Source organism: Telopea speciosissima, chromosome 1, assembly GCF_018873765.1.
Source record: "Telopea speciosissima isolate NSW1024214 ecotype Mountain lineage chromosome 1, Tspe_v1, whole genome shotgun sequence".
Taxonomy (NCBI): Eukaryota; Viridiplantae; Streptophyta; class Magnoliopsida; order Proteales; family Proteaceae; genus Telopea; species Telopea speciosissima.
Genome location: NC_057916.1, coordinates 3300490 through 3323523, shown reverse-complemented (window position 1 = coordinate 3323523; position 23034 = coordinate 3300490). Strand labels below are relative to the sequence as shown.

At 37.3% G+C, this 23034-nt stretch overlaps 1 protein-coding gene across 3 annotated transcripts in view; it reads right to left on the bottom strand.

Annotated features, from left to right (window-relative positions):
* Positions 1-792: 792 nt before the first annotated feature.
* Positions 793-23034, bottom strand: part of LOC122648902 (tRNA pseudouridine(38/39) synthase) — a 32409-nt gene continuing 10167 nt past the window's right edge. Inside the window, exons 6-15 of one of the 3 annotated variants that reach the window (XM_043842204.1) lie at positions 21376-21486; positions 17802-17886; positions 15791-15887; positions 12721-12781; positions 12414-12544; positions 10251-10368; positions 6052-6175; positions 1724-1831; positions 1567-1649; positions 793-982 (exon numbers count right to left, since the gene is read on the bottom strand). In XM_043842204.1, coding sequence (XP_043698139.1) covers positions 953-982; positions 1567-1649; positions 1724-1831; positions 6052-6175; positions 10251-10368; positions 12414-12544; positions 12721-12781; positions 15791-15887; positions 17802-17886; positions 21376-21486 — 948 coding nt within the window. In that variant the 3' untranslated portion in view covers positions 793-952. The remainder of the gene's footprint in view (positions 983-1566; positions 1650-1723; positions 1832-6051; positions 6176-10250; positions 10369-12413; positions 12545-12720; positions 12782-15790; positions 15888-17801; positions 17887-21375; positions 21487-23034) is intronic. The other 2 variants (XM_043842202.1, XM_043842205.1) reach the window with 2 other exon arrangements.

Below are 23034 nucleotides of genomic sequence, written 5' to 3'. Positions count from 1 at the left end.
TATTTGGTCAAAATTTAGCCACTAATAGGGGGTGTAAGTTTGGCTCTGTCGGCCTGTGTGTATCTAGCTTTTTCACCTGAACCAAATTGGACCTACTTTCAATGGTCCCACTAGTTGTACTTGTACCCAGTCTTTAGGCAGATGTTCTAACACCAGCTCACAACTTAATTCCTATAGGTTAGCCCAAAAGATTGCACAACCACTACCATGTGAAGGTCTTAAATAGTTATAGTTACAATTAGAGAATTGGGTTTTCACCATACCAATCCTTGGTTTCCAAGGTAGCACAACTAAGTTCTGACCATTGAAGCAACCAAAGGTTTGGTTGGTTATGGTTACAGTTAAAGTGAGGTTTTTCTAAATGTTATTAAAGTAACTATTGTAAGTTTTAACATTACCTGTAATGGCAAAGGTTAGTTGTGTGGTTCACCCAATTGTGCCACATAGTATTTCAGAAGGGGCAGAAATATTAGTGTATACGTATATCTCAAGGCCCCTTGCTCACAAGTCACAAGTCAAGTTTCAATCTAAATGGAGAAAAAACATAGTTATTGAAAAATTCTGGGACTACCAAAAGGTGCATTGATCATTAACAATGCCAAGAAAAAGTGTTATGAAGTTCTTTTTATTTTTTGGTTTAGTTTTCTGCTTCTATCTTTGAAATCAGCCAGATTATCTGGACAACATGTATTCTTTTCTATTGATGAGAACCATATAACTTTTCCTTTCTTTTGGGAGGAGAGGTGATGGGAGAATAACGTTAGTAATTTAGTACAGTAGAATGAAATTTGCGAATTGAACATTTTCTAATGGTGTACATAAACAGAAAACAAACCAAAATACAGACTGCACAGTGAAGCAACAGTCAAAATTGAGGATCATATATAAAAATTAAATTTAGATAGACCACTTCCAGGAGAAAGAACTCACTCATACAATTACTTTCTTGATTTCAGCTTGGCACGCCGCTCTTCATAAGATGCTGTAACCAGATCAAGAAGTTAGGGGGAAAAAAAAAGTTTCTCATTGGTGTACATGAAAATTGATGAGAAAATCTATACCACAACCAGTACTGCTGAAATACTCAGCAGTCTGCATCAGAGGAGCTAGTGCTCTGGACAACATAGACTGCAAAATACCAACTCAGTTTAAACTAGTGGTTAAAAGTTCAAATGGCAACCACTATGATGGGATGTCACACTGAGTTAATCAAATCCACATCTTCTGCCCAACTAGTAACCATTAATCCTTTCAGATGTCCTAATTAACTACTTATAAAATGTCTCTTTTTCCCCAGTAAACTTTTATGGATGATCAATGACACCATACTAATCTGATTTCGTGAAATAGACAAACACATCGAAGAATTGCCCCCAGAAATGATTGTAGACAGAATTGAGTTTGTGTTTATGTATCCAATAGCATTTATTGTTATTTCAGTAAGAACTGAGAGTTCATATTATTTCAATATGAAGATTCAACTCAAGTTTCCATCAATAATGAAATCTATTCCAAGGATCCCTAACTGAACAAAGGTTTTGCATGTTATGGGATGCTGTGACTTACGCTCAGTTGGTCGTGACATGAGAGGAACATGGACTGCCTTCTTCTTAGAATAGCCCAAGGGATTCCCATCTGAAATTTGATAACTGAATGGTAATATTCAAGAATTATACATTTAAACCAAGAAAAAAATGGTCAGATTTGAAATTGTTTCATGTACCGGTCATTGCAGAAGAGCAACTTAGCAGTGCCGTACGAAAGATAGAAGCCTTGAGCCTATAACTTTGACATTCATGCTTCAAGTGCTCATACACAGCCTTCTGTGCATCTGTACATGAAACACACTAGCCATAAGAGAATTATTCATTACATGTAAAAGTATCTGTCAAATATAAAGACATCACCCAGAGCCACAAAATTTCAGTAAGGCCTTGAACTAAGACAGATCCAACATCCAAATTTCATTGAGGAAATGCTCTTTCTTAAAGACTGCATGATTCCATACAACTCGGTAAGTGATGAACTGTGTTACAGTACTCTATGGACCAAGTATGACATTGAGCTCCATAGCAAATGTTACACAATTCCCAGACCATACACTTATCAGCTTGTTTCCATTAAGAGGGAAAAAATTAGTTTAAAAATCACATTACATTTGTAGACTGAAATTTTCTGAAAAGATCCTTTTTGACATAGACTGAAATTTTATTATAAGATTCATTTGCCAAACTTGCGAGAACCGGAGGAAGAGGGAAGAAATGCTACAAAAGGTGGCAGTAAGGAACCCACATGTAACTACATTATAACAGCAACCATACAGAGCAATAAGAAGTAGCTACCCTGGTTCAATGCTAGCAACCACTGAAGAGCTATTAAATAAGTATTAACTCATAGCTACAGGAATGGGAGAAAAAACATCTTCATATTCAAAACACTGAAGAAATGATAATAGTTGACAACCTTCATGGACCATCAAGGGGCATAAATATCAAACAGAGCTCAAGTGAAACACAAGTCAAAAGATGGAATATCAAAGCAAAATACTGTCTCGTAATCACCGTCCGTTTTGAGATTGCACAAAGTTTAAGGTGGCACAGGCAAAGCTGTTGAAGTAAGGGGTAAAATATTAACATTGATTAAAAAAAATTATTATCCGACTTGTAAGGTGGACTATTAGCAGAACTGTGGGTTAGAAAGAGAGAATTAGAGAATAGAATGTGTTGTATTCATTGATAGGTAAGCCCCTCTATTTATAATAGAGGGGAAAGTTACAAAGGGACTGAAATAGACATAATTACCCCTAACTAGCTGACTCAATAAGAGCAGCAGTCTAATCCTAATAACTTAACAACTAAATAAGCCCAAAAGGACCAGAATACCCCCACGGCATTCTGGATTACATATTTCAACATTCCCCCTCAAGCTGGATTAGACAAACAAGTAAAGAAAGAAGATCCAGCTTGAACTAATAAGAAAAAAACTTCAATATTCTAACACTCCCCCTCAAGTTGGCGCATATAAGGCGCTAATGCCCAACTTGAACAAAATGGGAAGAAATAAAGTTGCAGCAGATTCCAGCTTGACAGAAGAATGAAGCTCCCAAATAAACCTTCAAGAACTTGAAATAATTGATCTTCAAAAAACTGGGCAGACTTGATCAGTAAAGCTTTCACCAATCTTCAATAGCGGTCCAGTGATGAATCTCAAATTGTCATAGTGACATAAAATCTTGAAGTGAAAGATTAGGGCAGCAAGCAGCAGAAACTACTGAATCAATCCAACTGTAAATCCTCAAATAGTCATCCAAATAAGATCCCAAAAAATCTTCAATACTTCAATCTCCCCCTCACGGCAAATTCAACCCAATAACTAAAGATACCCAATGGCAATGGTGGAAAAAACTGATCTTCAATGTTTTACACAAATGTTCTGCAATGGTTGCAAGGTTCTACAAGTTTCTGCAATGTCTGCAATGTCTACAAGTTTCTACAAGTTCTGCAATGTAATTGTACACAATCTCTCCCTCACGTGTAGTAGTAAACATGGACAAATAATGGAGATGATGTAAGATTTAATGGCAAAATTTTAATTTTCCAGAATTTTCCAAAGGTGCTATGGGTAATTAAAAAAGGAAGGAATGGCAAATTATACTTTACCAGAAATTTCCAAAGGTGTTATGCGTAAATACCAATGGTATGGGATCTGAAGAGAATTAGAATTATTGAAAGGGAAGAGAGTTGGAAAAAGGATGGCATGGCTGTAATTTGGTTGAAATCCATTTTTTAAATACAATCCAAGCAAAAAGGCAAACTGGTAATAAACCAGAATTTTCAAGGGTCAATTAGGTAATCAATAGGGGAATGGCAAAATTGCAATTAAATTGAAATCTAATTATAAACCCAACTAGGCAAAAGGGTAAACTGGGAAAGGAATGTAAAAAATGGATAAAAGAGAATAAGAGATAAAGAGCAGGGTATTATTGGAACTCATAAAATAAGGTTTTAAGAAACCAACTTACGAAGGCTGTCTTCAACCTTACGACAAAGAAACCAGGGAAGAAGAGGAACCAGCGGTAACTAGGGAAGGACGAGAATTATGGAGGACAGGGGGAGGTAGTTTCCACGCAATCAACAGAATAGTCTTCTTCTCAATAACGTCTTCAACCCTTCGACAGACTATGGTTATGGCAGTGGAAGAGCAGCAGCGAAAGAGAATTGGGAAAACTCCTCAACAAGAAAGCGATTCCAACATAACAAATCTCAAACCAGGGCAGGGAGTATCGACAGAAACCACAGGCGGAAACATGGGTCAGTTCCATGAACTCCATAAAAAAAACACGGCTACTGCAACCGAGAACTAGGGAGAGAAGGAGGCGGTAATCTAGAAACCTTTGGATTACACTTTGGAAGGGGAACAGCTTCAATCGAACCAGCAGCAACAAAATACTAGCAAAGAATCGATCCAAATAAATTTTCCCACAGTAAGGATCAACCAGGAAATCAGAGATCAAAGAACACCTTCTTCTCAGTTCACTTGCTTCTCAAGAGGAGAGGACCTTGTCGAACTGAGAAACCTTTGTCTTCGAACCGACGGTACAGTAAAGTAGGGAAGAGTTGGGGAAGAAAAACCTAGGCAACTCAAACCTCCAGTGTGAACCAGCCGGAAACCAAATTCTAAAAAAAAGGAAGAAGAGAACCAAAGGCGGAAATCTCGTCTTCAACCTCATCAAGCAGAAAAAGATGAAACTTCAGATAGGAAAGCATGATTGATTGTAAATCGATCAGCGAAATTTCTTTGATCAAACCACATATCCTAAGTTCTTCAAGCAGCAGGGCAACAACAACAAATCTTTTCTTGTAAACGAGAAACAAGAAGAAACCACAACTAACTTGAAGTCTTCTTCCTTTCAGAAACCAGAACCCACAGAGGAAATCAGGGAAAGAAAGCCTTAACTGCAGATCCAACATCACTTCGATTATCAGCAAGCACGCCCAGTAGAACGTAAACTAGAAAATCAGCAAATCAATCCTCCTTGTTCAATATCTTTGTTCAATTCAACACTGTTCGTGTAGCCGCTGATCGAAACGAGAACCTAGTTCAAATATGATCTTCAGCAGTACCAGCAAACCGATACCCAAAAATTGAAGCAGTAACCAGATAGAAGACCATATAAATCTTTGATCATCAAATCAGCAAAACAACGTTTACATAATCACAAGTATGAAAAAAGAGGTAGGTTGGAGGGGCAACTAGATCAATGGATCACCTCATTAGTGCTACCCTCTTACAAGGATGAGAACCAAAAAAGGAGGAGGAAAAGCTCAGAGAGAGAAAAAAAGGGAGGGAGAAGAGAAACGATGATGAGGGGGGGGGTGTTCTGTAACCCTAGATCAGATTAGGAGGCTCTGATACAATGTTAGCAGAACCGTGGGTTAGAAAGAGAGAATTAGAGAATAGAATGGGTTGTATTCGTAAGCCCCTCTATTTATAAGAGAGAGGAAAGTTATAAAGGGACTGAAATAGACATAATTACCCCTAACTAGCTGACTCAATAAGAGCAGTAATCTAATCCTAATAACTTAACAACTAAGTAAGCCCAAAAGGACCAGAATACCCCCACGGTATTCTGGATTACATATTCCAACATGGACAAACATTTTGGGACATCCAAAAAATGGGTAGGACCATCTTTATGGGATGGACAGAGTAAAAAACAGCTGGCTAATTAATAGATGATGTTTTATTTAAAGTGGGGGCAAAGTAGTGTAGTAGCCACAATTTGGAATAAGAGTCTCCACCATTTCCTGTACTTCAAAGCATGCATTGAAGTACCAGAATTGCCTTGTTTCACTAGAAAAAAGAAATTGCCATCTGAAGTAAATCTTCCATGGGCAACTTTAGCTATTATTGGTCGCAGACTACATGTATCCCAAATCTAAATTGAGATAAATAAAGAAGTATTAACAAAGTGCTGTTTCTTACAAGAGTTCTAGGGAATTATGAAAGATAAGTGCTTGAAGACGCATTGAAAAGTAGAATGCAAATTACCTGGAGAACAAACAAAGCTCAAGTCACGAAATTCACAGGAATAAAGAATCAATGGAAGCTCAGGAGCCATGGTGTACTGAGGTTTCCTTGGGGTCTTGCTTGTGTCAAGCAAAATATCAATTACCTACACAACATAAATATTTGAATGACATTTATGTCAATGCTACTACTGCACTAGACTCGAAAAAGCAGGATAAAGAAGCCATTTCCTCAAAAAGGAATCAAAGATCTCTTAGCATAGATCATAAATTAGGTTCATCAGAGAAAATCATCAACTAGATGGATGCAAAAAAGGAGAGGTGGCACTAATCATTGGATGGATCTTAACTAGCTATATTTGATCCATTAGGAATTAAGTGATAATCCATTCATCTGAATAGTTCAATGCTTTTATTCTAACCATCCCAAAGAAATAAAAAATATTGATTGCCAGAAAATGAAAGCACCAAGTGGATTAATTCATAGGCACCATTTGTATAAGTATGTGATGCAAGCAGACTGGTTCAATTGGGTCTAGTTAAGCCTTGTTTCAAGCCATTAATGGGACATATAGGCTTTGGAAGGATTAATTTTGGTTTATGTGTTGTACCTGGCCTTAATTAAAAGCCTGTATAGAGGGGCCTTTGCTTCTATACGTGAATAGTAGTTTAGTTAAGAGTCTTTTATGTTTCATAGTATTAGTAGAGTTCAGTTGTGAAGGCTACAAGTAAGTATGAGGTCAACAAGCAATTGAGTTTTAGAGTTATTAGGAGGCAATTTTTGTATTTTATTCAGTTTTCTCTCAACTTTTTGGCTGGGTGGCTTAAAGGGGAAATTGTTTAGTAGGTTTAGGAGTCCTAAAGAAAGTCAATATTGTCTTTATTATACTTAATCCATACATGATTCAGTGGAGATTTGTGTGGCTGTTTAGCTGAATATTGGCCAGGGTGGTCTCGCTGAGATTTTAATTGGTTTTCTATTCTTTTGGTTCTCCTTCCTTCTGATGTAGATCGAAGGAGGGAAGAGAAGAAAGGCCAGCAATATTATTCAAGCCCAGTCAGCCTAGTATCAAGCCAGCCCTTGGGTTGGGTTAGCCCAGTCATGGACTTAATTTCCAGGCCATTAAGTTGTCATCGAATAAGTTCTTGCATGGGGGACAGCTAGCATCTATCTTCTAAATTTATTTAGTTGTTATTTTATACTTGTCTTTTATGTAATAAATATTAGTGGGTGATGTATTCACATAGTAGTTTCTATTTTGAGGATTTCAGATGTAAAGGGGATCTCCATCCACGCATGGGAGTTTCCTACTTACTATTTTGAGAATTATCCATAAAAGAGAGGCTGCTACATCCTACCCATGATTTATGCAGTTAAAAAATTCTGGTTTGATAACTGATGGCTTGTGTGGAATGCAGCTGGACTGTGAGAGACAGCTGGTGAGGTTTGAGTTAGACACTCAACCATCTATCCTTCATCTTCTTTTCTTTGTTATATTTAATTCCGTACAGTTTTTCTTTTCTCAGTTTTAAAACAATAAAATTCTAGATCTGACTATCTTCCCCCAAACGTGAACTGATCTGTTTTGTCTCCAATTCTATCAGAACATCAAGAATCTTATGGGGAAAAGCTGTTGGATTAGAGATATCAGAGTTCCTGAAAAATAGAATCTAGAGTTTCTAATTCTGGAACTGATCAACAGTCCAACATCCAGCCATTGTATCATCTTCAAATTTTGGGATTTTGATATACTGTTTATGGGGAACACAGTACACTCAACCAGATTTTGTTTCAGATCAGTCTCAGATTTTGAGTGATTAAGATTCACTACGATCTGGTTTTCTAACTTGTCACTGCATTCCTATCCTGTGAGCTGCGTCTGAACCTATCCTTGGGTTAATCAGATTGCACTACCTTTCCTCCTACTCCTTTTTCTTCAACTACTACTATCCGTTATTAGTGGCACCCCTGTTTCTTCTTAATTTCTTCCACCTTCTTATCATATGTCCTTCCATAGTTCTTCCCTGCTTTAGCTTAGATTTTAAGCTACTAGAGTTGCATCTTTACATTTCTAGAAAGTTTTCCAGATTTTAATATAATCTGGTTGATCTGATTGGAAATATAGGAGACTAAAGTTTCAGGCTAATCAAATCGTCATTTTTCAAGTTATCGAAATGTTCTTTAGCCTATCTTCTGCTTCAGCTAATCAAATCACCATTTTTCAAGTTATCAAAATTTTCTTTAGCCCATCTTCTGCTTCAGTTAATCAAATCACCATTTTTCAAGTTATCAAATTTTTTCTTAGCCTATCTTCTGCTTCTTATTGACTTCATCAGTTACTCCCTATTTTGTCCACCATATCAGTCCATTGCTTTCACCTATTATTAAGTCATTAAATTCTATTTTATGATTTTATCTTGTTATCAGTTCCAGAATTTGAATTCATATAATTTCCTCTCAGTTTTACATCAAAATTGTCAAACTTTTCTTCAATTTTACAAGTCTGGTTCCTTAGTTTATCGGTGTTTCCAGCAAAACTATTTTGCCCATTTACTTCCAGTTAGGATTCTCGCTTGCCTCAACTACATCACTATGTTGCATCCTTCCTACAAATTTCAGCCACTTAACGGTTCACTGTACTCAGTCAAACAAAATGAGAAATTTTTTGTACTCAAAATATATTCCTAAAGCATACCTATTTAAGAAATCAAAATTTAGATATAGAGAGAATGTCACGTTTCAAAAAATAAGAAAAGGGAAATAACAATTCTTGCCATCCACTTAAAATTCAAAACCCTTTAACCTAATGTTACAAACTTAAAGAACACAATTGGTCTGTTAATTCGCACTGCTTTTCACTACAAGCAAGGTTTGCTGGATATTGAGTCACACCCATTTTTTGCAACCCTGTATGTTGGAACATTTTTTTGTGGATTTCAACATTTGAATGTTCCATTTTAGGAGATGAAGAAACAAAAAGGTGGGGAGGGATGAACATCAACCAACAAAACAGTATACATTTGAATGGTTTCGATTGTTTCACTACAAAAATTGGGGAAAAAACATAAGCCCACTGAATTCATTGTATGGATGGCTGATCAAGACAATGATGATTCATGTGGCCCAGACTGCACACTTCTGGATTATCAGGAATTCACAAAGAATTTCCTATCTCTTAGGTGTATGTGATCAACCTAGTTAGCCCATCAAATAGGATCTCACAAGCAGCATAAGTACCAAGCCAACACTGGGAAATTGGTGGCCATCTAGTCTGCATAAGAAGTGGCATGCACCCCAAAATTAGACTAAAAAAACTCGTCAAATTACCAGAATGACATAATTATCTCTTATTGCACTTTTTGGATTATCAGGAATTTACCAAGTAGGCAAGGATTTTCCAATCAAGGGTATTGTGTGCATGTGAACAAATCAGCGCAGCCCATCAAATGGTAACACACAAGTGGCATGTGTACCAAACAACAGCTAGGGGCACTGGCCATTCAGTCTACATAATGGCATCTTCCAGGTAAGGTCATTTTGAGCTCCTAGAATACGCAGCTTAAAGAGCATGATGCAATCACGCTGATGCTTCAAAGGCCAACCATAGATGTTGCCGGGTTGGGAAGGAAAGAAGTGAACTCATTTCCAAATTCCAAGTATGAGGAATGGCCGAAAGCGCCCTTTGCCCTGCTGGCTCTCTAGTAGAGCAAGACCACAGCTTAGATTTCATTTTTACTATTTACAACTCAATCAGCTCCAACAAATCAAAGACAAGATAGGGTGTTAAAACAGTGAGATACATTCTTGCAATCCAATAATTAGTACCAGCATCAGTCAACAAAAAGACATAATAGTCATCATCAGAAAAAGGGGGGGGGGGGGAATCTGTTACAAGGATTTCAAGTATGTACATAAACAGCACAGAGACCATGCATCTGACCTGGTGCCATAGAAAGGAACATGTACCAAACAACAGCTAGGCCACTGGCCATTCAGTACACATGATGGTATCTTTGGATGTATACTATTTATAACTCAATCAGCTCTTACAAATCAACGACACAACAGGGTGTTTAAACAGTGGGGAGACATTCTATTGTCTTGCAATGCATTACTTAGTACCAGCAATAGTCAACTAACAGACAGACATAATATTCATCATCAGAAAGAGTGGGGGGGGGGGGGGGGGAAGAATCAGTTAAAAGGATTTCAATACATACGCTAGGGGATTCAAGACCTTGACCAATCATAAACAGCACAGCAACCATGCATCTGACCTGGTGCCATAGAAAGGAACTACCTTTGATTGTCATGGCCCATATTTGATCATCTTCTGACCTAGAAATATAATATGGAAAAAGATTTAACTGCTGAAACAAATGCAAGGACAGAAGCATGTGTGCATATAAATTCAAATTATTTCCCAAATATAGTATTTGAGAGAAGGAAAAAATTACAAGTTTCTACTGCCTGCTACACAGAAGAGACTACCTAAAAAAACATAGTTAATAAAGTTCACAAGATCCATCTTTAAGCAGTAAACAGTGTTGCACAACACCAAAAACAGAACAATGCCCAAATTTCTAAAATTTCTTATGTTATACACATGACTACATCCATCCAAGGTTTAAATATTGGTATCAAGTATCGTATCAAAAGGGTGATCTTAAGAGACGTACCATATCAAAGAGATGCAAGATACGCTAGATATGTATGGAAATGGTCAAGAAGCATATGGAAATGCTTAGGATATATGGAAAATACAGTTTTGAACCATAAAACACTACAAATAAGTAATATGTAAAATATATCATGTATAAAAAGTAGAACAAAGTTCGATGAGACAAATGCATTCAATTGATTTTTTATGAAGGATGAGGTTTCTTACGTGTACTAATACCAAATTTTTTTAGGTATCGTAATCGGTACCTTAAAGATACGATACGTATCGGTTAGTATCGGCAGGTTATAAGGATACTTATCTGGAATGCAAGTTGCAGACATTTCTATTCACCTCAATTGAGAAGTGAGTTGGACCACATCATAATGTCCTTCTCAGGGGAAGTATTATTGACAGTGCAACTTTCTTATGAGGAAGGAGTTTGAGGCAGCCTGTACAAAGAGTAAATCCCTAGAAATCACTATGTCAAATTGACAGTCATAGATGCAGCACAATTATCTAAATACTAGTGCAAGAATTTGTGAATTTCAAAGATATAAATATGTAACCCATTTCACAAACACCTGTAAATCCTATTCGAACTCATCAAATATTAGAATGTCAAAACTTATGTTCCCCCAACCACTTCAAAGGTTTAGATCATATTGGATGATGTCGAAGGACTAGAAAGGGAGCTCATAAGGTGATGAAAATGGTCTTTGGTACACTGCTGCAGTATTTTCACATTTGGCAATTGGCATAGTAAGAGATAGAATACTACCCAAATTATCAGTGGGCCCCTCCATCCACTAAAGTTACACTTTAGCATGACAAATTGGAAACCAATGAAAAGCTATCAATAACTCAAATCTTTTCCTACATTCCTGGGAAATGCCTCAACTATATAAACCACCAATTTAAATACTACGATAATAGACTAATATGAAAGATATTAATCAAAGTTCAACACAAGGGAATACTCGTATAGGTTCAATTCTGAACCAATAGAATCTAGCAAGGAAAACTTCAAAAGAATTTTACGAAGTCATGGCAATCATCAGATGGCAATTAACTCAATTAACTAATTGTATAGGTTCAGTTTCAAATCATTATAAAACAATCTATTTCAATAACATAACTGATGTGGGAGTATTGCTAACACTCCCCCTCATGTGTGGCCCCTCTTTTTGAATGGACAATGGCAGTTACCGCTAGGGAGGACCAAGTGATGGTGCTTTGATACCATGTTGTAGCTTCCTACTTAAAAGCTTAGCTCACAAGTGGAGATACCTCCCAAATGTATAGGCCCAACTCCAAGGTCCCGGTTAAACCGATGTGGGACTATTCCCAACACCTTTTGGGTCCTTTCATAGTCCCCTATAATACAGATTGATAACCTCTGGGCCAAGATACACAATAACAATGGATCTGAAAGTCTAACTCGTCAGAGCATATGTTCCAATCTACACTTTGGCCAGAGCATATGCTCCAATCTACACTTTGGCAAACTCCCACAGAAGTTTTGCAAGTTTGGTTAGATGGAGATAATATCCAAACGGTACTCTGACAATGCCTATCAATTGTAGGTAAAAAATGAAAACAAGAACAATTAAAAAATTCGACCATAATAATTAAAGCCTATAATGTCCTCTATCGTCAATGATACACAATGGATAGCCCGTAGAAATAACATGTGACGGGTTAATTCTGAGCCAGTTTCAACCTTTCATTGCAAGATGAAACTTCAAATGATAAGATATTGCGTCTGTAGTTGTGGACATTCACTGCATCCATCTTGCAAAAGTTCCTGAAGTCATGTTCCCCCATAAATTTTTTACCAGCAATCTCCATTGCCTGAAGTAGAAATCAAACAAGATATTCTTGAGTCATGCATTACCAATAAATGAGAAGTGAACAAGGACCAAAAAATATTAAAAAGAAAAGCCTAGGGGAAAAAGAAGACCAAAAGAGAAACTAAAGGCTCTTGCATGTAGACATTATTCCAAAACAGAAAATTTATATTTTCATACTGATATGTCCAGATTTTCCCTCCAGAAAAGGTACTTGTACTCCCTGCTCAAACAGCTGAACCTGCAGTTATTAAAAGAATCTACGTATTATGCCACTACATCTGAAACCTGGAAAATCAAATTTATAGAAGTATAGTAACTCATGCTTACTATTTTGGTATTTGAATTTGCGGAAAAGTCATTCAATTGTAGCTTGCATTTGATGGACATATGATATCTACAGAAATAAAATAAAAATATATATATATATTCATGGCCTTCATGCCTGAAGTGTTTCTTCAAAAAGAATGTATACAATCTGCAATCATCAACATTGCTCAGGTTCTATACAGGCTTCATAAAGTTATTCAGGAAGGGAAACTTTAAAGTTCAGTCAATAATTCTGTTTTAGACTAATTCTCCTGTTTTGGATATGAGGGGTATCTTTTATAATTATGGTTTTTGATCCAGTCATTCAGATATGGTCTGGTTCAGTTTTGTATGTTTCACTTGATGTTTGGATTCAATTTAGTTTCGTCTAAGTTAATTTTTATCTGATCTGGTTGTTAGGGGATGCTTGACTTCCAACGTGGGTCTTAACTAAAAGTCCTATTAGGAGTATGATTATGAGATGTAAAATTGTCAAGGTTCTAAAACTCGGATCTCGGTACTAACTCGGTTCTGGGAAAAACCGAGTCGAGTCGAGATCTCGCTGAGTTTGAGCATTTTTTTTTTCCAACTCGAAGCCTCATCTCGGTGGGTTTTAGACCTAGTTTGGGTCTAAAATTTGGTATTCAGCCTATTTTAGGCCATTTAAACAAAATGGCACTATCAGATTTTGCAAAAACAAAGTCCAAATATGAGTTTCACTTCGGACCATAGGTTGATAGGCATCGAGGGCGACGACGTACTAAAATACCCTACTCTACACGTAGTTTAAAATGGTAGATGGGCATTAAAATGGTAGATGGGCCATTAAAGGGTAGATGGGCATTAAAAATGGATCAAACCGAAATATCGACCCGAGATCCGAGATCTTGACGAGATATGGATAAGATGGCTAATAAAAATGGTTCAAAACGAGATATCAAACCGAGATCTGAGATCTCACACTTTTGAAAATCGCCTTAAGTCTCGTCTCATTTTTTCAAAAAACCGAGAAACTCGACGAGATCTCGCGAGTTCTCGAACTCTAATAATCGTAAGCATAAAGCATTGTCAATTTTTCCCCTCTTAAGTTTATGATAAATTCTTAGTTATTGTTTTGTAATGTTAGTGCATGTCAGCATGTGTATATGATGTTTTATCAACTAGCCTCAATGTTCTCAAGGTGTTCAAGGTTCCTAATAAGTAGGAGTATAATTCTAAACAAGGTTTGAGGTCTCGGTATCTCAGCTGGTTTCAGTCAGCCAAAAAACCGAGTTCTCTCGATAGCTCAGCAAGATCTCGGCCGAGTTGGTGCATTTTTTATGTCAAATTTCGACCCTTGGTTTCGGTGGCCATATGACCTAATTAAGTCATGAAACTTGCAGGACAGCCTATTTTAGGCCCTATAAACATGGTGAAACCCTTTGTGATTTTTTAACATGCTTAGGAAACCAAGTATGACCTCTCCATTTCATCCATCACACTTTAATTCTCTGTAAAACATCATAGAAGAAGTGGTGAGAAGGACATGCTTAGTCTAGGTCTTGTACCAAGTATGACTTCGGATAGAGCCTATTGGAGGGCAAGGATCCATGTAGGCAGACCCCATTTCATATATATATATGAGGCCATGCGAAATGACCACTGTGCCCCATGAAAAGGTGGAAATTCCTGAGGGAGTGGCGGTCATTTCATGCAGCCTTATACTGGGCTCAAGGGCCGCGCGTTGCATGCAAACAGGTAGCGTTCTCATTCCCATATATGTACATATATACATATTAGAACACATACAATTCAAGTAGAACTTAAATAAGCAATAGGAATGAAAAGACATAAAATTATGAACCATTTCATAAATCATACATCTAACATTGTTTGTTATATAGAATCAAATATATTTTGAGTAAACATTTAACAATACAAGTCAACAACTACCAAGTACCAAGTCACCCCTATCCCTATATGCTCATCCTAATATTGAACGACCGTCGGGTCTTCAAGTTCAAATCTCCTCCAAGGAAGGTTGTTGGGCAGCAAATCTCATCCAAATGTTGTTCTTGAGCATCAAATCCAAGTGTTCTAATCTTTTTTGTAAGATTTGGAGCAAATAATTGATTTGAAGCTGTTTTCTTCACAAACTGAAGAAACCAGTCGAGTTTACTGAGAATAAATTTCGATCAAAAAAAGTCGAAACATGGTATTTATATAACCAACTTTGTCACATTTCGGCGAGATACCAAAATTTCGGCCGAGAAAATGTATTCTTCTTATTCCTCAGCCTACTCAACTCAACCCTTGTCGAAACAGAGACAATTGCTGAGATCTCGTGAGACCTCGAACCATTATTCTAAAGAGTTTCCCTCTTTTAAGTATTTTTTCTGCAAGTATAATTCGTTCATTGCAGTTCAAAGCAATGCCTGTAGATGAAGGGTAATTTCATGATAGAATTGAAAAGTCTGTGGCCATCTGACAGGAGTTTCAATGGAACCAATGGGTGTGGTGCAGCAAAATGGCTGGCTAGGACAAGGGCTTGAGGTAGTGTAGCATGACCCTCAATGATTTTAGGAACCTCACCATTTACAAGTAAAGGTGAAAACAGGGTGAAGCAGGTTTGGTTTCACCAATAAAGCATGCACGGAGCTCACCGAATTATATAAGGCAGCTGGATTGAAAATACTATACCCAATCCTGACAAGACACATCATATCATGTACTAACCATCAGGAGCAGGGTGGAACAGGCAGAGGTCATGTTTGACCCACCCTATCACCATGATGCCATCCCTAGTTACTCCCTTCTCTAAGCCTTCTATTTGATCTACCATTAGATTTGCAGGACAGGAAAAGAAAAGAATAATAATAATGACTTGTATATAGTATAGATCAACCACATAATTCTCCAATACCATAAATAGAACAACAAATGGTTAAAATGGATCATAAACCTTGCATGGAGATCAATAGGAGCAGGACACCAGCCTATAACTCGGATATCTTTGGGAAGGACTCTGTTCAGGACCTTCACGTAATCAATTTCCTCTTCTACAAAAGAAACAAGAAAAAGAAGACTTAGCAAACATGCATGAAATGAAAATTGTTTTCTTATAAAAAAAATTTCAATTTATGATACCATGGTATTTATGTTTGATAGATAGTTATTTGCAAATTCCCCAAATTGTGGCATTAACTACTCAATACTTCGAAAGTTTATTATGGTCATTGTATTAGGTACTTATCCCAATCCAATGAAAAAACCCTATGCACTTTCTTGTGTTAGATTGGAAAATGAGTTAAATCCGCATCAAATCCTATGGCTAGAAAGAAATCAATCATATGGGTGTACACTTACTGAATCAGACTCCCACATCTCTAAATTAATGTATATCTAAAGAGATAAATCAGTGACTAGATCAAATAGACTATATTATATTTCTAGGCCAAAGTAATCCAGGAGTAGTCAATCATCTCCAAACCAACATTGTATACTCATTGTACCAAACCCAAGCACGGAGATCTTAACAGGCAATGGCCATAGCGAAATTGCAGGCTCTCTCGGCCGATTGAGACCTTCCAGCCAAGGAGAGCACCAGAATCCAACTGTTTCAGTAGTATATCAGCAGAAGATGCAGTGGTGGCGGTAGGGATATATCAGCCAGAGTGTTGCAAAGTGGAGGTGAGGTATTTCAGCTGGGAAGTTGATTGTGTGTGTGTGTGGGGGGGGGGGGGGGGAAGTCAATCCTCTTGCCACCAACCCTGTTGATGTATACATTTACACTGTCGTTCCCTAACAGTTTGAGCTTTTAGATGAAATGTAGTGAACATGGTACTAGAGCAAGGAGGTTGAGTGTTCGACTCCTAGTGATATACCTAAAATCGACCCCCCTATGGCAAGAGGACACATGGCAAAGCTATGACAAGGCATTCGGACTTTTACTGTATGGGTAACAAAGTCAACATAGTAGCTCATCAGAGACGGCAGGATGCGCCCCCGATATGCAAAAGGTCGAGGGGCACCTCCGGCAAGTAGAAAGCCTGGGCGCGCCCCCTCTCTCACAAAAAGATCTAGGCGAACCGTCCACTGGCAAAGGAGCCTAGACGCTCCACCGCCCATAGGCTGGAAGGCCTATACTCTCCACCGCCATACTAAGAAGTCAGATTCATGCACCACTTCTCATATAGATTGGAAGGTGAGACTCAAGGTAAACACTCTAGACAACATCTAATACTGTTCTATTCACCACTGCTCTCTTATTGTTCCAAACTCTTCTCCTGCTATCTGAATTCTGACTTAAGCATCAGAGAGTCTCCAACAGAGTCCAACTCCGTCCCTGTCTTATGCTCACTCTCTGGTTTCAGGTAGTGCGCAGGTCTCCTGGTGACACATCATCCATTCAGATTTCACTGACAACACCTGGGAAGTGCAACGGAGTTTTTCCAACAGTTCTTCCCCCTCGGTGTCAAGTGTGGGCATGCATTGTGTCACGTGCAAAGGTCTAAGATTGGTATGCACGTGTGGGTTCCCTAACAAATTGAACTTTTAGGTGAAAAGGTAATGAATAAACCCCACCATCAATCTCTGCCTAGTATCGAAGATGAGAGCATTTTACAATGGGTCTAGGATTTTTCAACTCTTTCAATTGAAAAAAACAAGATGTCAAATTATAGAAAAGGGAACTTCGACAAAAATTAGTTTACTGGCACAAAATAAAGGTTTAAAGCATCCAAACACAAAAACAAGGTTCTATAGTTTTAAATTATTTTTTTAATAAGACCACTTTTCATCATCTCTTCCAAACTTTTCAGACAGATGGAACCATAGTCAATAGTCCAGGTTACTGGATATTGACAATTTGACATTAACAGGTGTAGATATTTAAGGGCATAATCTTCATTCAATAATCCAATGCAATCTTAGCACATCAAAAGGAAACTAAATAATAAGAGAAAATGGCAAACCACATCTTTCTTTTGGAGCATTTTCCTCACAATTTGCAAGCAACTTGATGTCCTTAAGGTTTGATCGTAAAAATAAAGAGACAACCTGCATAAAAACACCTTTTATGCTATCAACAATTGAAAGTAAAGAGGCCAGAAATGCTTTGTGACCTACAGCAAGAAGGATGGCATCCCCCAAATTTTCCTTCCTGCCCCACCCCCTAAAATATAGGCATTATGAAAATTTTAAGAAAAAATACAAACAGAATAAAACATATTAAATGTGCCAAATACACTTAGATGATGATTCACAAAGAGAATGAACAATGACCAGTAAATTTATCAAAGAAAAATGACGTAGTGGGAACCAATTAAAAAACAAATAAACATAGCCATGCACACACACAAACAAATACATATATACCAGGGTTTGAGAAGTTGGAACCAGATCGGAGGAATTGGCTGTGGCCAATCCCGATTCCACCCAATCCAGAGCGGACCAAATGGGATCTGCTGATCCGGTCCAACCGATCTGAATTCTGAAGTGGCCAACCCAGTGTATAAAATCCCTGTAACCTGAGAGTGAGTGTTCTACCGACTTCTACCACCCCCCAGAGATTCCAGCTTTGATTTCTCCCTGAATTTGAAGCCGGATCTCTGGAAATTTGGTAAACCCTACTATTTTTTGGGAATCCACCAAACTGGTTGACAGGAAAACACTCGGAAAAGGAGATCAATGGCTTGAAATTTCCTACAACTTTTTCTTCCACCCCGAGAAATTCCAGGCTTGATATCTCAGCCGATTTGAGTCCAAATCATGTGAAATTGTGAACCTCACCATTTATGGGAGGAGAACACATCTACCGGAATCAACCTCAAAGTACAAAGGAGGACATCTAAACCACCTGAATTTGAGCTTTTTGAAGAACACAATCTGAGATAAAATTTCTGTGATTTCTCACTTGATTTGTGGTTTTTGGCCATGAATCTTCAGTATTTGGTTCGTACATTGCTGATATAACTTTTTTTATCATAATTTATGCTAAAAAAATGGAAGAAATATGCATTCAGCCATGGAAAAAAACAATTTATTTTTCATTTAATTAAAAAAATTAGCAATTGTAAATTCATGTTTGTATGTGTAATGTTAGTGCATTAGACTGAGAGTTAATGATGTTTCCATTTCCTGAGTTAAAAAAAAATATGTAATATTTTTATGGATAACCAATCCATTTTCAAATATAGTTGGGAAACTACCCCCAAGAGACCGTCGTTCAGTCTAACGGCTTCCAATTTTTGTCAAACCTACTATTTTGGTTTAGCAATGGCCGCCTCTTTCTGGACACAAGGGCGAGAGCTAAACTGAAAATACAAAATGTTGCATAAAAATAATTGTAAATCAGAAATTTTTGGGTGATCTCTTTGCCATTTGGAAAATTTTTCATAACCAACATAAGTTGTGGGCTTTATTTCTATTTTTTCCACATATATTACGTTTTGGGCTTAATTTTAATAATTTCCACCAAAAAAAATTTTTATATTGGTTTTATTTTCCTAGGGATATGTATATTTTTCTATCCTTTTAGTATTTTTTATTTTTAATTTTTATATTTTTTGGGCTGATTCAACCCCAATCAAATAAAGTGGATCGTTGGGGAAGAATCGGACGATTATTGACTGATCCTGTCGATACAGATTGGTATCGGCCAGGGCCAATCCCGTCCCCGATCCTGAGTTCTAGAACCTTGTTATATACTATACTCTCTGTAATTTTTAACATTAAACTGAAATGTAATAAGTGGATGAGACTTTTCCCACATCAATAATTTTCACTATTTAAGGCATATCAATTATCAACCAAAGTGTAGCCAAGTACGGCCCTAAAACATATAGATGTCCCACCTAAAGTATTGACAGGATGGAGCTATCCATCTTAAAGGCATATAATGTTATGAGAAAATCAGAAAACAAAAAATATATATAAGTATATATTTTTCTTTGATAAGGGGGGAAGAAACGATATTAGATTTAGGGCGTACCCAGTGCACGAGGCTCCCGCCACTGCGGGGTCTGGGGAGGGTCATAATGTACGCAGCCTTACCCCTGCTTTCGCAGAGAGGCAGTTTCCAGACTCAGACCAAAACAAAGAAAAGCTGAAAATTACCGAATCTCTGCTGCTATGGTTAGTTATCCATAGAATGAGCCTACCCAGTGCCCACTACCACCGAGTAAAGCCAGAGCAAAGGTTTTAACCTCTATGAACTCATCCTCTCTCAAGTTCTACCCCCTTCATATTATACGGCCATCACAGGATCCCATCCCACCCCTATATTCTCATATGAATTATTCATAGTCTGACATTCCTCAATCGATGCCCTAGCCAATTGAGTGCAATATTGACATCCATGGCCAAAACTCTATTGTCCACCAACACCAAAGACATGCCTATCTGCCTCAATGGTGATCCAAAGAAAATAATTAAAGCTACCAGTGCAACTTAAAAACAGGAAGATTTTCTTCAAGGCATCATGCTGAGTAAGAATCCTTGAGCTATCTAGAATACCGTGCTTAGAGTCTCATGATCCACCATAAGACACCTAGGAAGGTTAAAGCAATCAGTGGGACAGGTGCAATACTCCATCCACATAGTATAGTTCCAAAATTTTTTCATTTTTTTTTTACTTTGCAATTGTGGGTTCCTAGTGCATAGGGCTCACTACCAGCATCCAAGTACCGAGACTTTTCAGAGGATAGAACGAAGAAGATGGGTGCTTCTCTAAGTCTCTCAACACAAACTTTGGATGAAGAGCTCCGACCCTAGACACTAAGCAATATTATCTGTCTCAAATTCTGATTCCTCAAAGCAACCTACCAAATATTTGTGTAAAAAAATTTCTCTTGTCGACCGACTTCTGAGACTTGGCACTCATGAAGAGTAAAGAAAAGCCAAAAAGACTTCCTCCTCTTTGCTCACATCAAGAATTTTAGACATCCATGGATGAAAATCATCAACCAAGTAGAATGATACTAATTGAAAGTAGTTAGAAAAAAGTGTTGTACTACCTTCTATTTCTTAAAAGAGGACAATAATCAATTGCAAACACTGCGAGAAGAGGCAGAAACAATGAAAACTGGATAACCCGATTTACCAGTTTGATGCCTTCAAGAAAAAAACAAGGTCAACGAACATCCCGAAAGAGGCGAATGCCAAGGAATGGAAGCATGAGCATTGGAGATAAAGACAGATCTGACAAAAGTTTTAACACAAATGAACACATACACACACACACACACCCTCTTCCCATGCACTCTGTAAAGCAGTCTAGGTTCCCTATTATTTGTTTACCACAAGGTTCTCTAAGCCCGACAGGAAATATTGATCCTGCTATGTTCCATGACATGACAACACTTTATCAAATCAAGACGATTAAAATTAGAAACAAAATGAAATATAATGGCTTGAATATCTAATGTTTCCATTAATGAAACTTTTCTTCTCTTGCCAACAAACATGAGATACAGAACAGAAAGTTGACTCAACATCAAATATTAATGTTGAAAAGAAATAAGAAAGAATATTCTGGAATTCACTAACCTGTCCAACAGATGAAACACCCTTGTCAGTCCTACCACACCTTGAGTACTGTAACTCCTCTTTCTCACCAATCAAAAGCTTTGTTTGCTTGAGTGCCTTGAAAATTTCAGACTGCAGGAATTGTAATATCTTATAACATAAAGGTCTTTGAATTTTATTTTATGTTAATACATAAAAATTCCAGCTTCCAGAAGGGAATATGATCACATTGAGATTGTAACAAAACCCCAAGTTATTCTTATTGTGGTGTGGCTTGCTTCTTTCATATAAAAAGGTACCTTCAATTGCAAACTTATAAATCTAAAAAAAAAAAAAGAGCAACTTGTAATTTCCAACGCCTAAAAATTCTCAATGCAGAATTCCGACAAGAAAAGAAGATGGGCCTGTTGTTTTGGGTTTGGTTTAGTTTATTGGGTCCAACTGAACCTATGGTTTACGTTTTGTTTAAGTTAGACTATTTGAGTGCCCAATAGGTTATATGGACCATAGGCTTAGTATATTGGGGTTTACTATTGTAATGGGCCAAACCTATAAGCCCAAATACTAAGGATTTGAGTCCTATATGGGATTACGCAGTTAGCTTGTATTTTGGTGTTTATTGTTTGTTTTAGAAGCTTTGGAGGAGCATTGCATGGAGCAAATTCCAGAAGATCGAATGAAAATTTGCATGAGCCCCATGTGATTATGTGGAGAGGAGTTTATCTAGAAGATTGCTGGAATATTCTGTTAAATTACTAATACTTTAGTTTCTATTTTTTGTAATGGGTCTTAGTTGTTAGTCAATAGCTACTTAGTAGTTACTATTTTCTGTATCTTTCATTTTTTGTGTTTTAGCAACTAGATCTTTCTATAAAGTTGCTATTTTGTACGCTACTTAGTAGCCAAGACTTTCTATACACAGGCTCTAATTTTATAAGTACAAGCAAGGGGAACACATGATGGCCAACGATTTTGTGTGACTGAGAAATTTGGTTTTGCCTCTTTAGATCAATGGTGATGTTGTTCCTTGGTCTGTGGTGATGCAGCTCCAGCCCTATTGTGGTGAAGCAATACATTGGGATTGGTAGCAAGTTAGCAATGCCGTTCCCGTAGGCCTAGTGGTTATTCTAGGTCATATCTCTTTTACTTCTACTTTCTTATGTTTGAAACAAATAAAAAAAGGTTAAAAAATTCCATTATCAATATCGGTTTGTCCATATTTACGATCCTGTTGCAATTGATCGCTCGTTGGCTTTACTGGATCGAGATCAATTCCGCATTAGTTCTTTAATATATGAATTTACTAAACAAAACCATTGATAAGAAAACCTAGCTATCACACACACCCCTCCAAGATTTTTCCTCTGACGTATATCATATGTCAAAATAGAGTTACAGACACAAAATAAGAACAATAAGGACAACATAAGAGGGGCAAGAAGTAGAGTGCTTCTAGGAAAGTCTCTCCCATTGTTAGTGAATCATGTAATAGAGACACTGTGATCTAGGGCCACAAGTACAGAATAGATCCCTGGATCAATTGAAAAAGCTCTTATTCTGTAAATTGAATAAGAATGCTTTTTTTGCACCTGATGGATTAATAATCAGAAAATTCAACAAATGTCTTTTTCACAAGGAACCCTGTAGTGTTCCCAAGAAAATGGATAGGGAACTGGAACT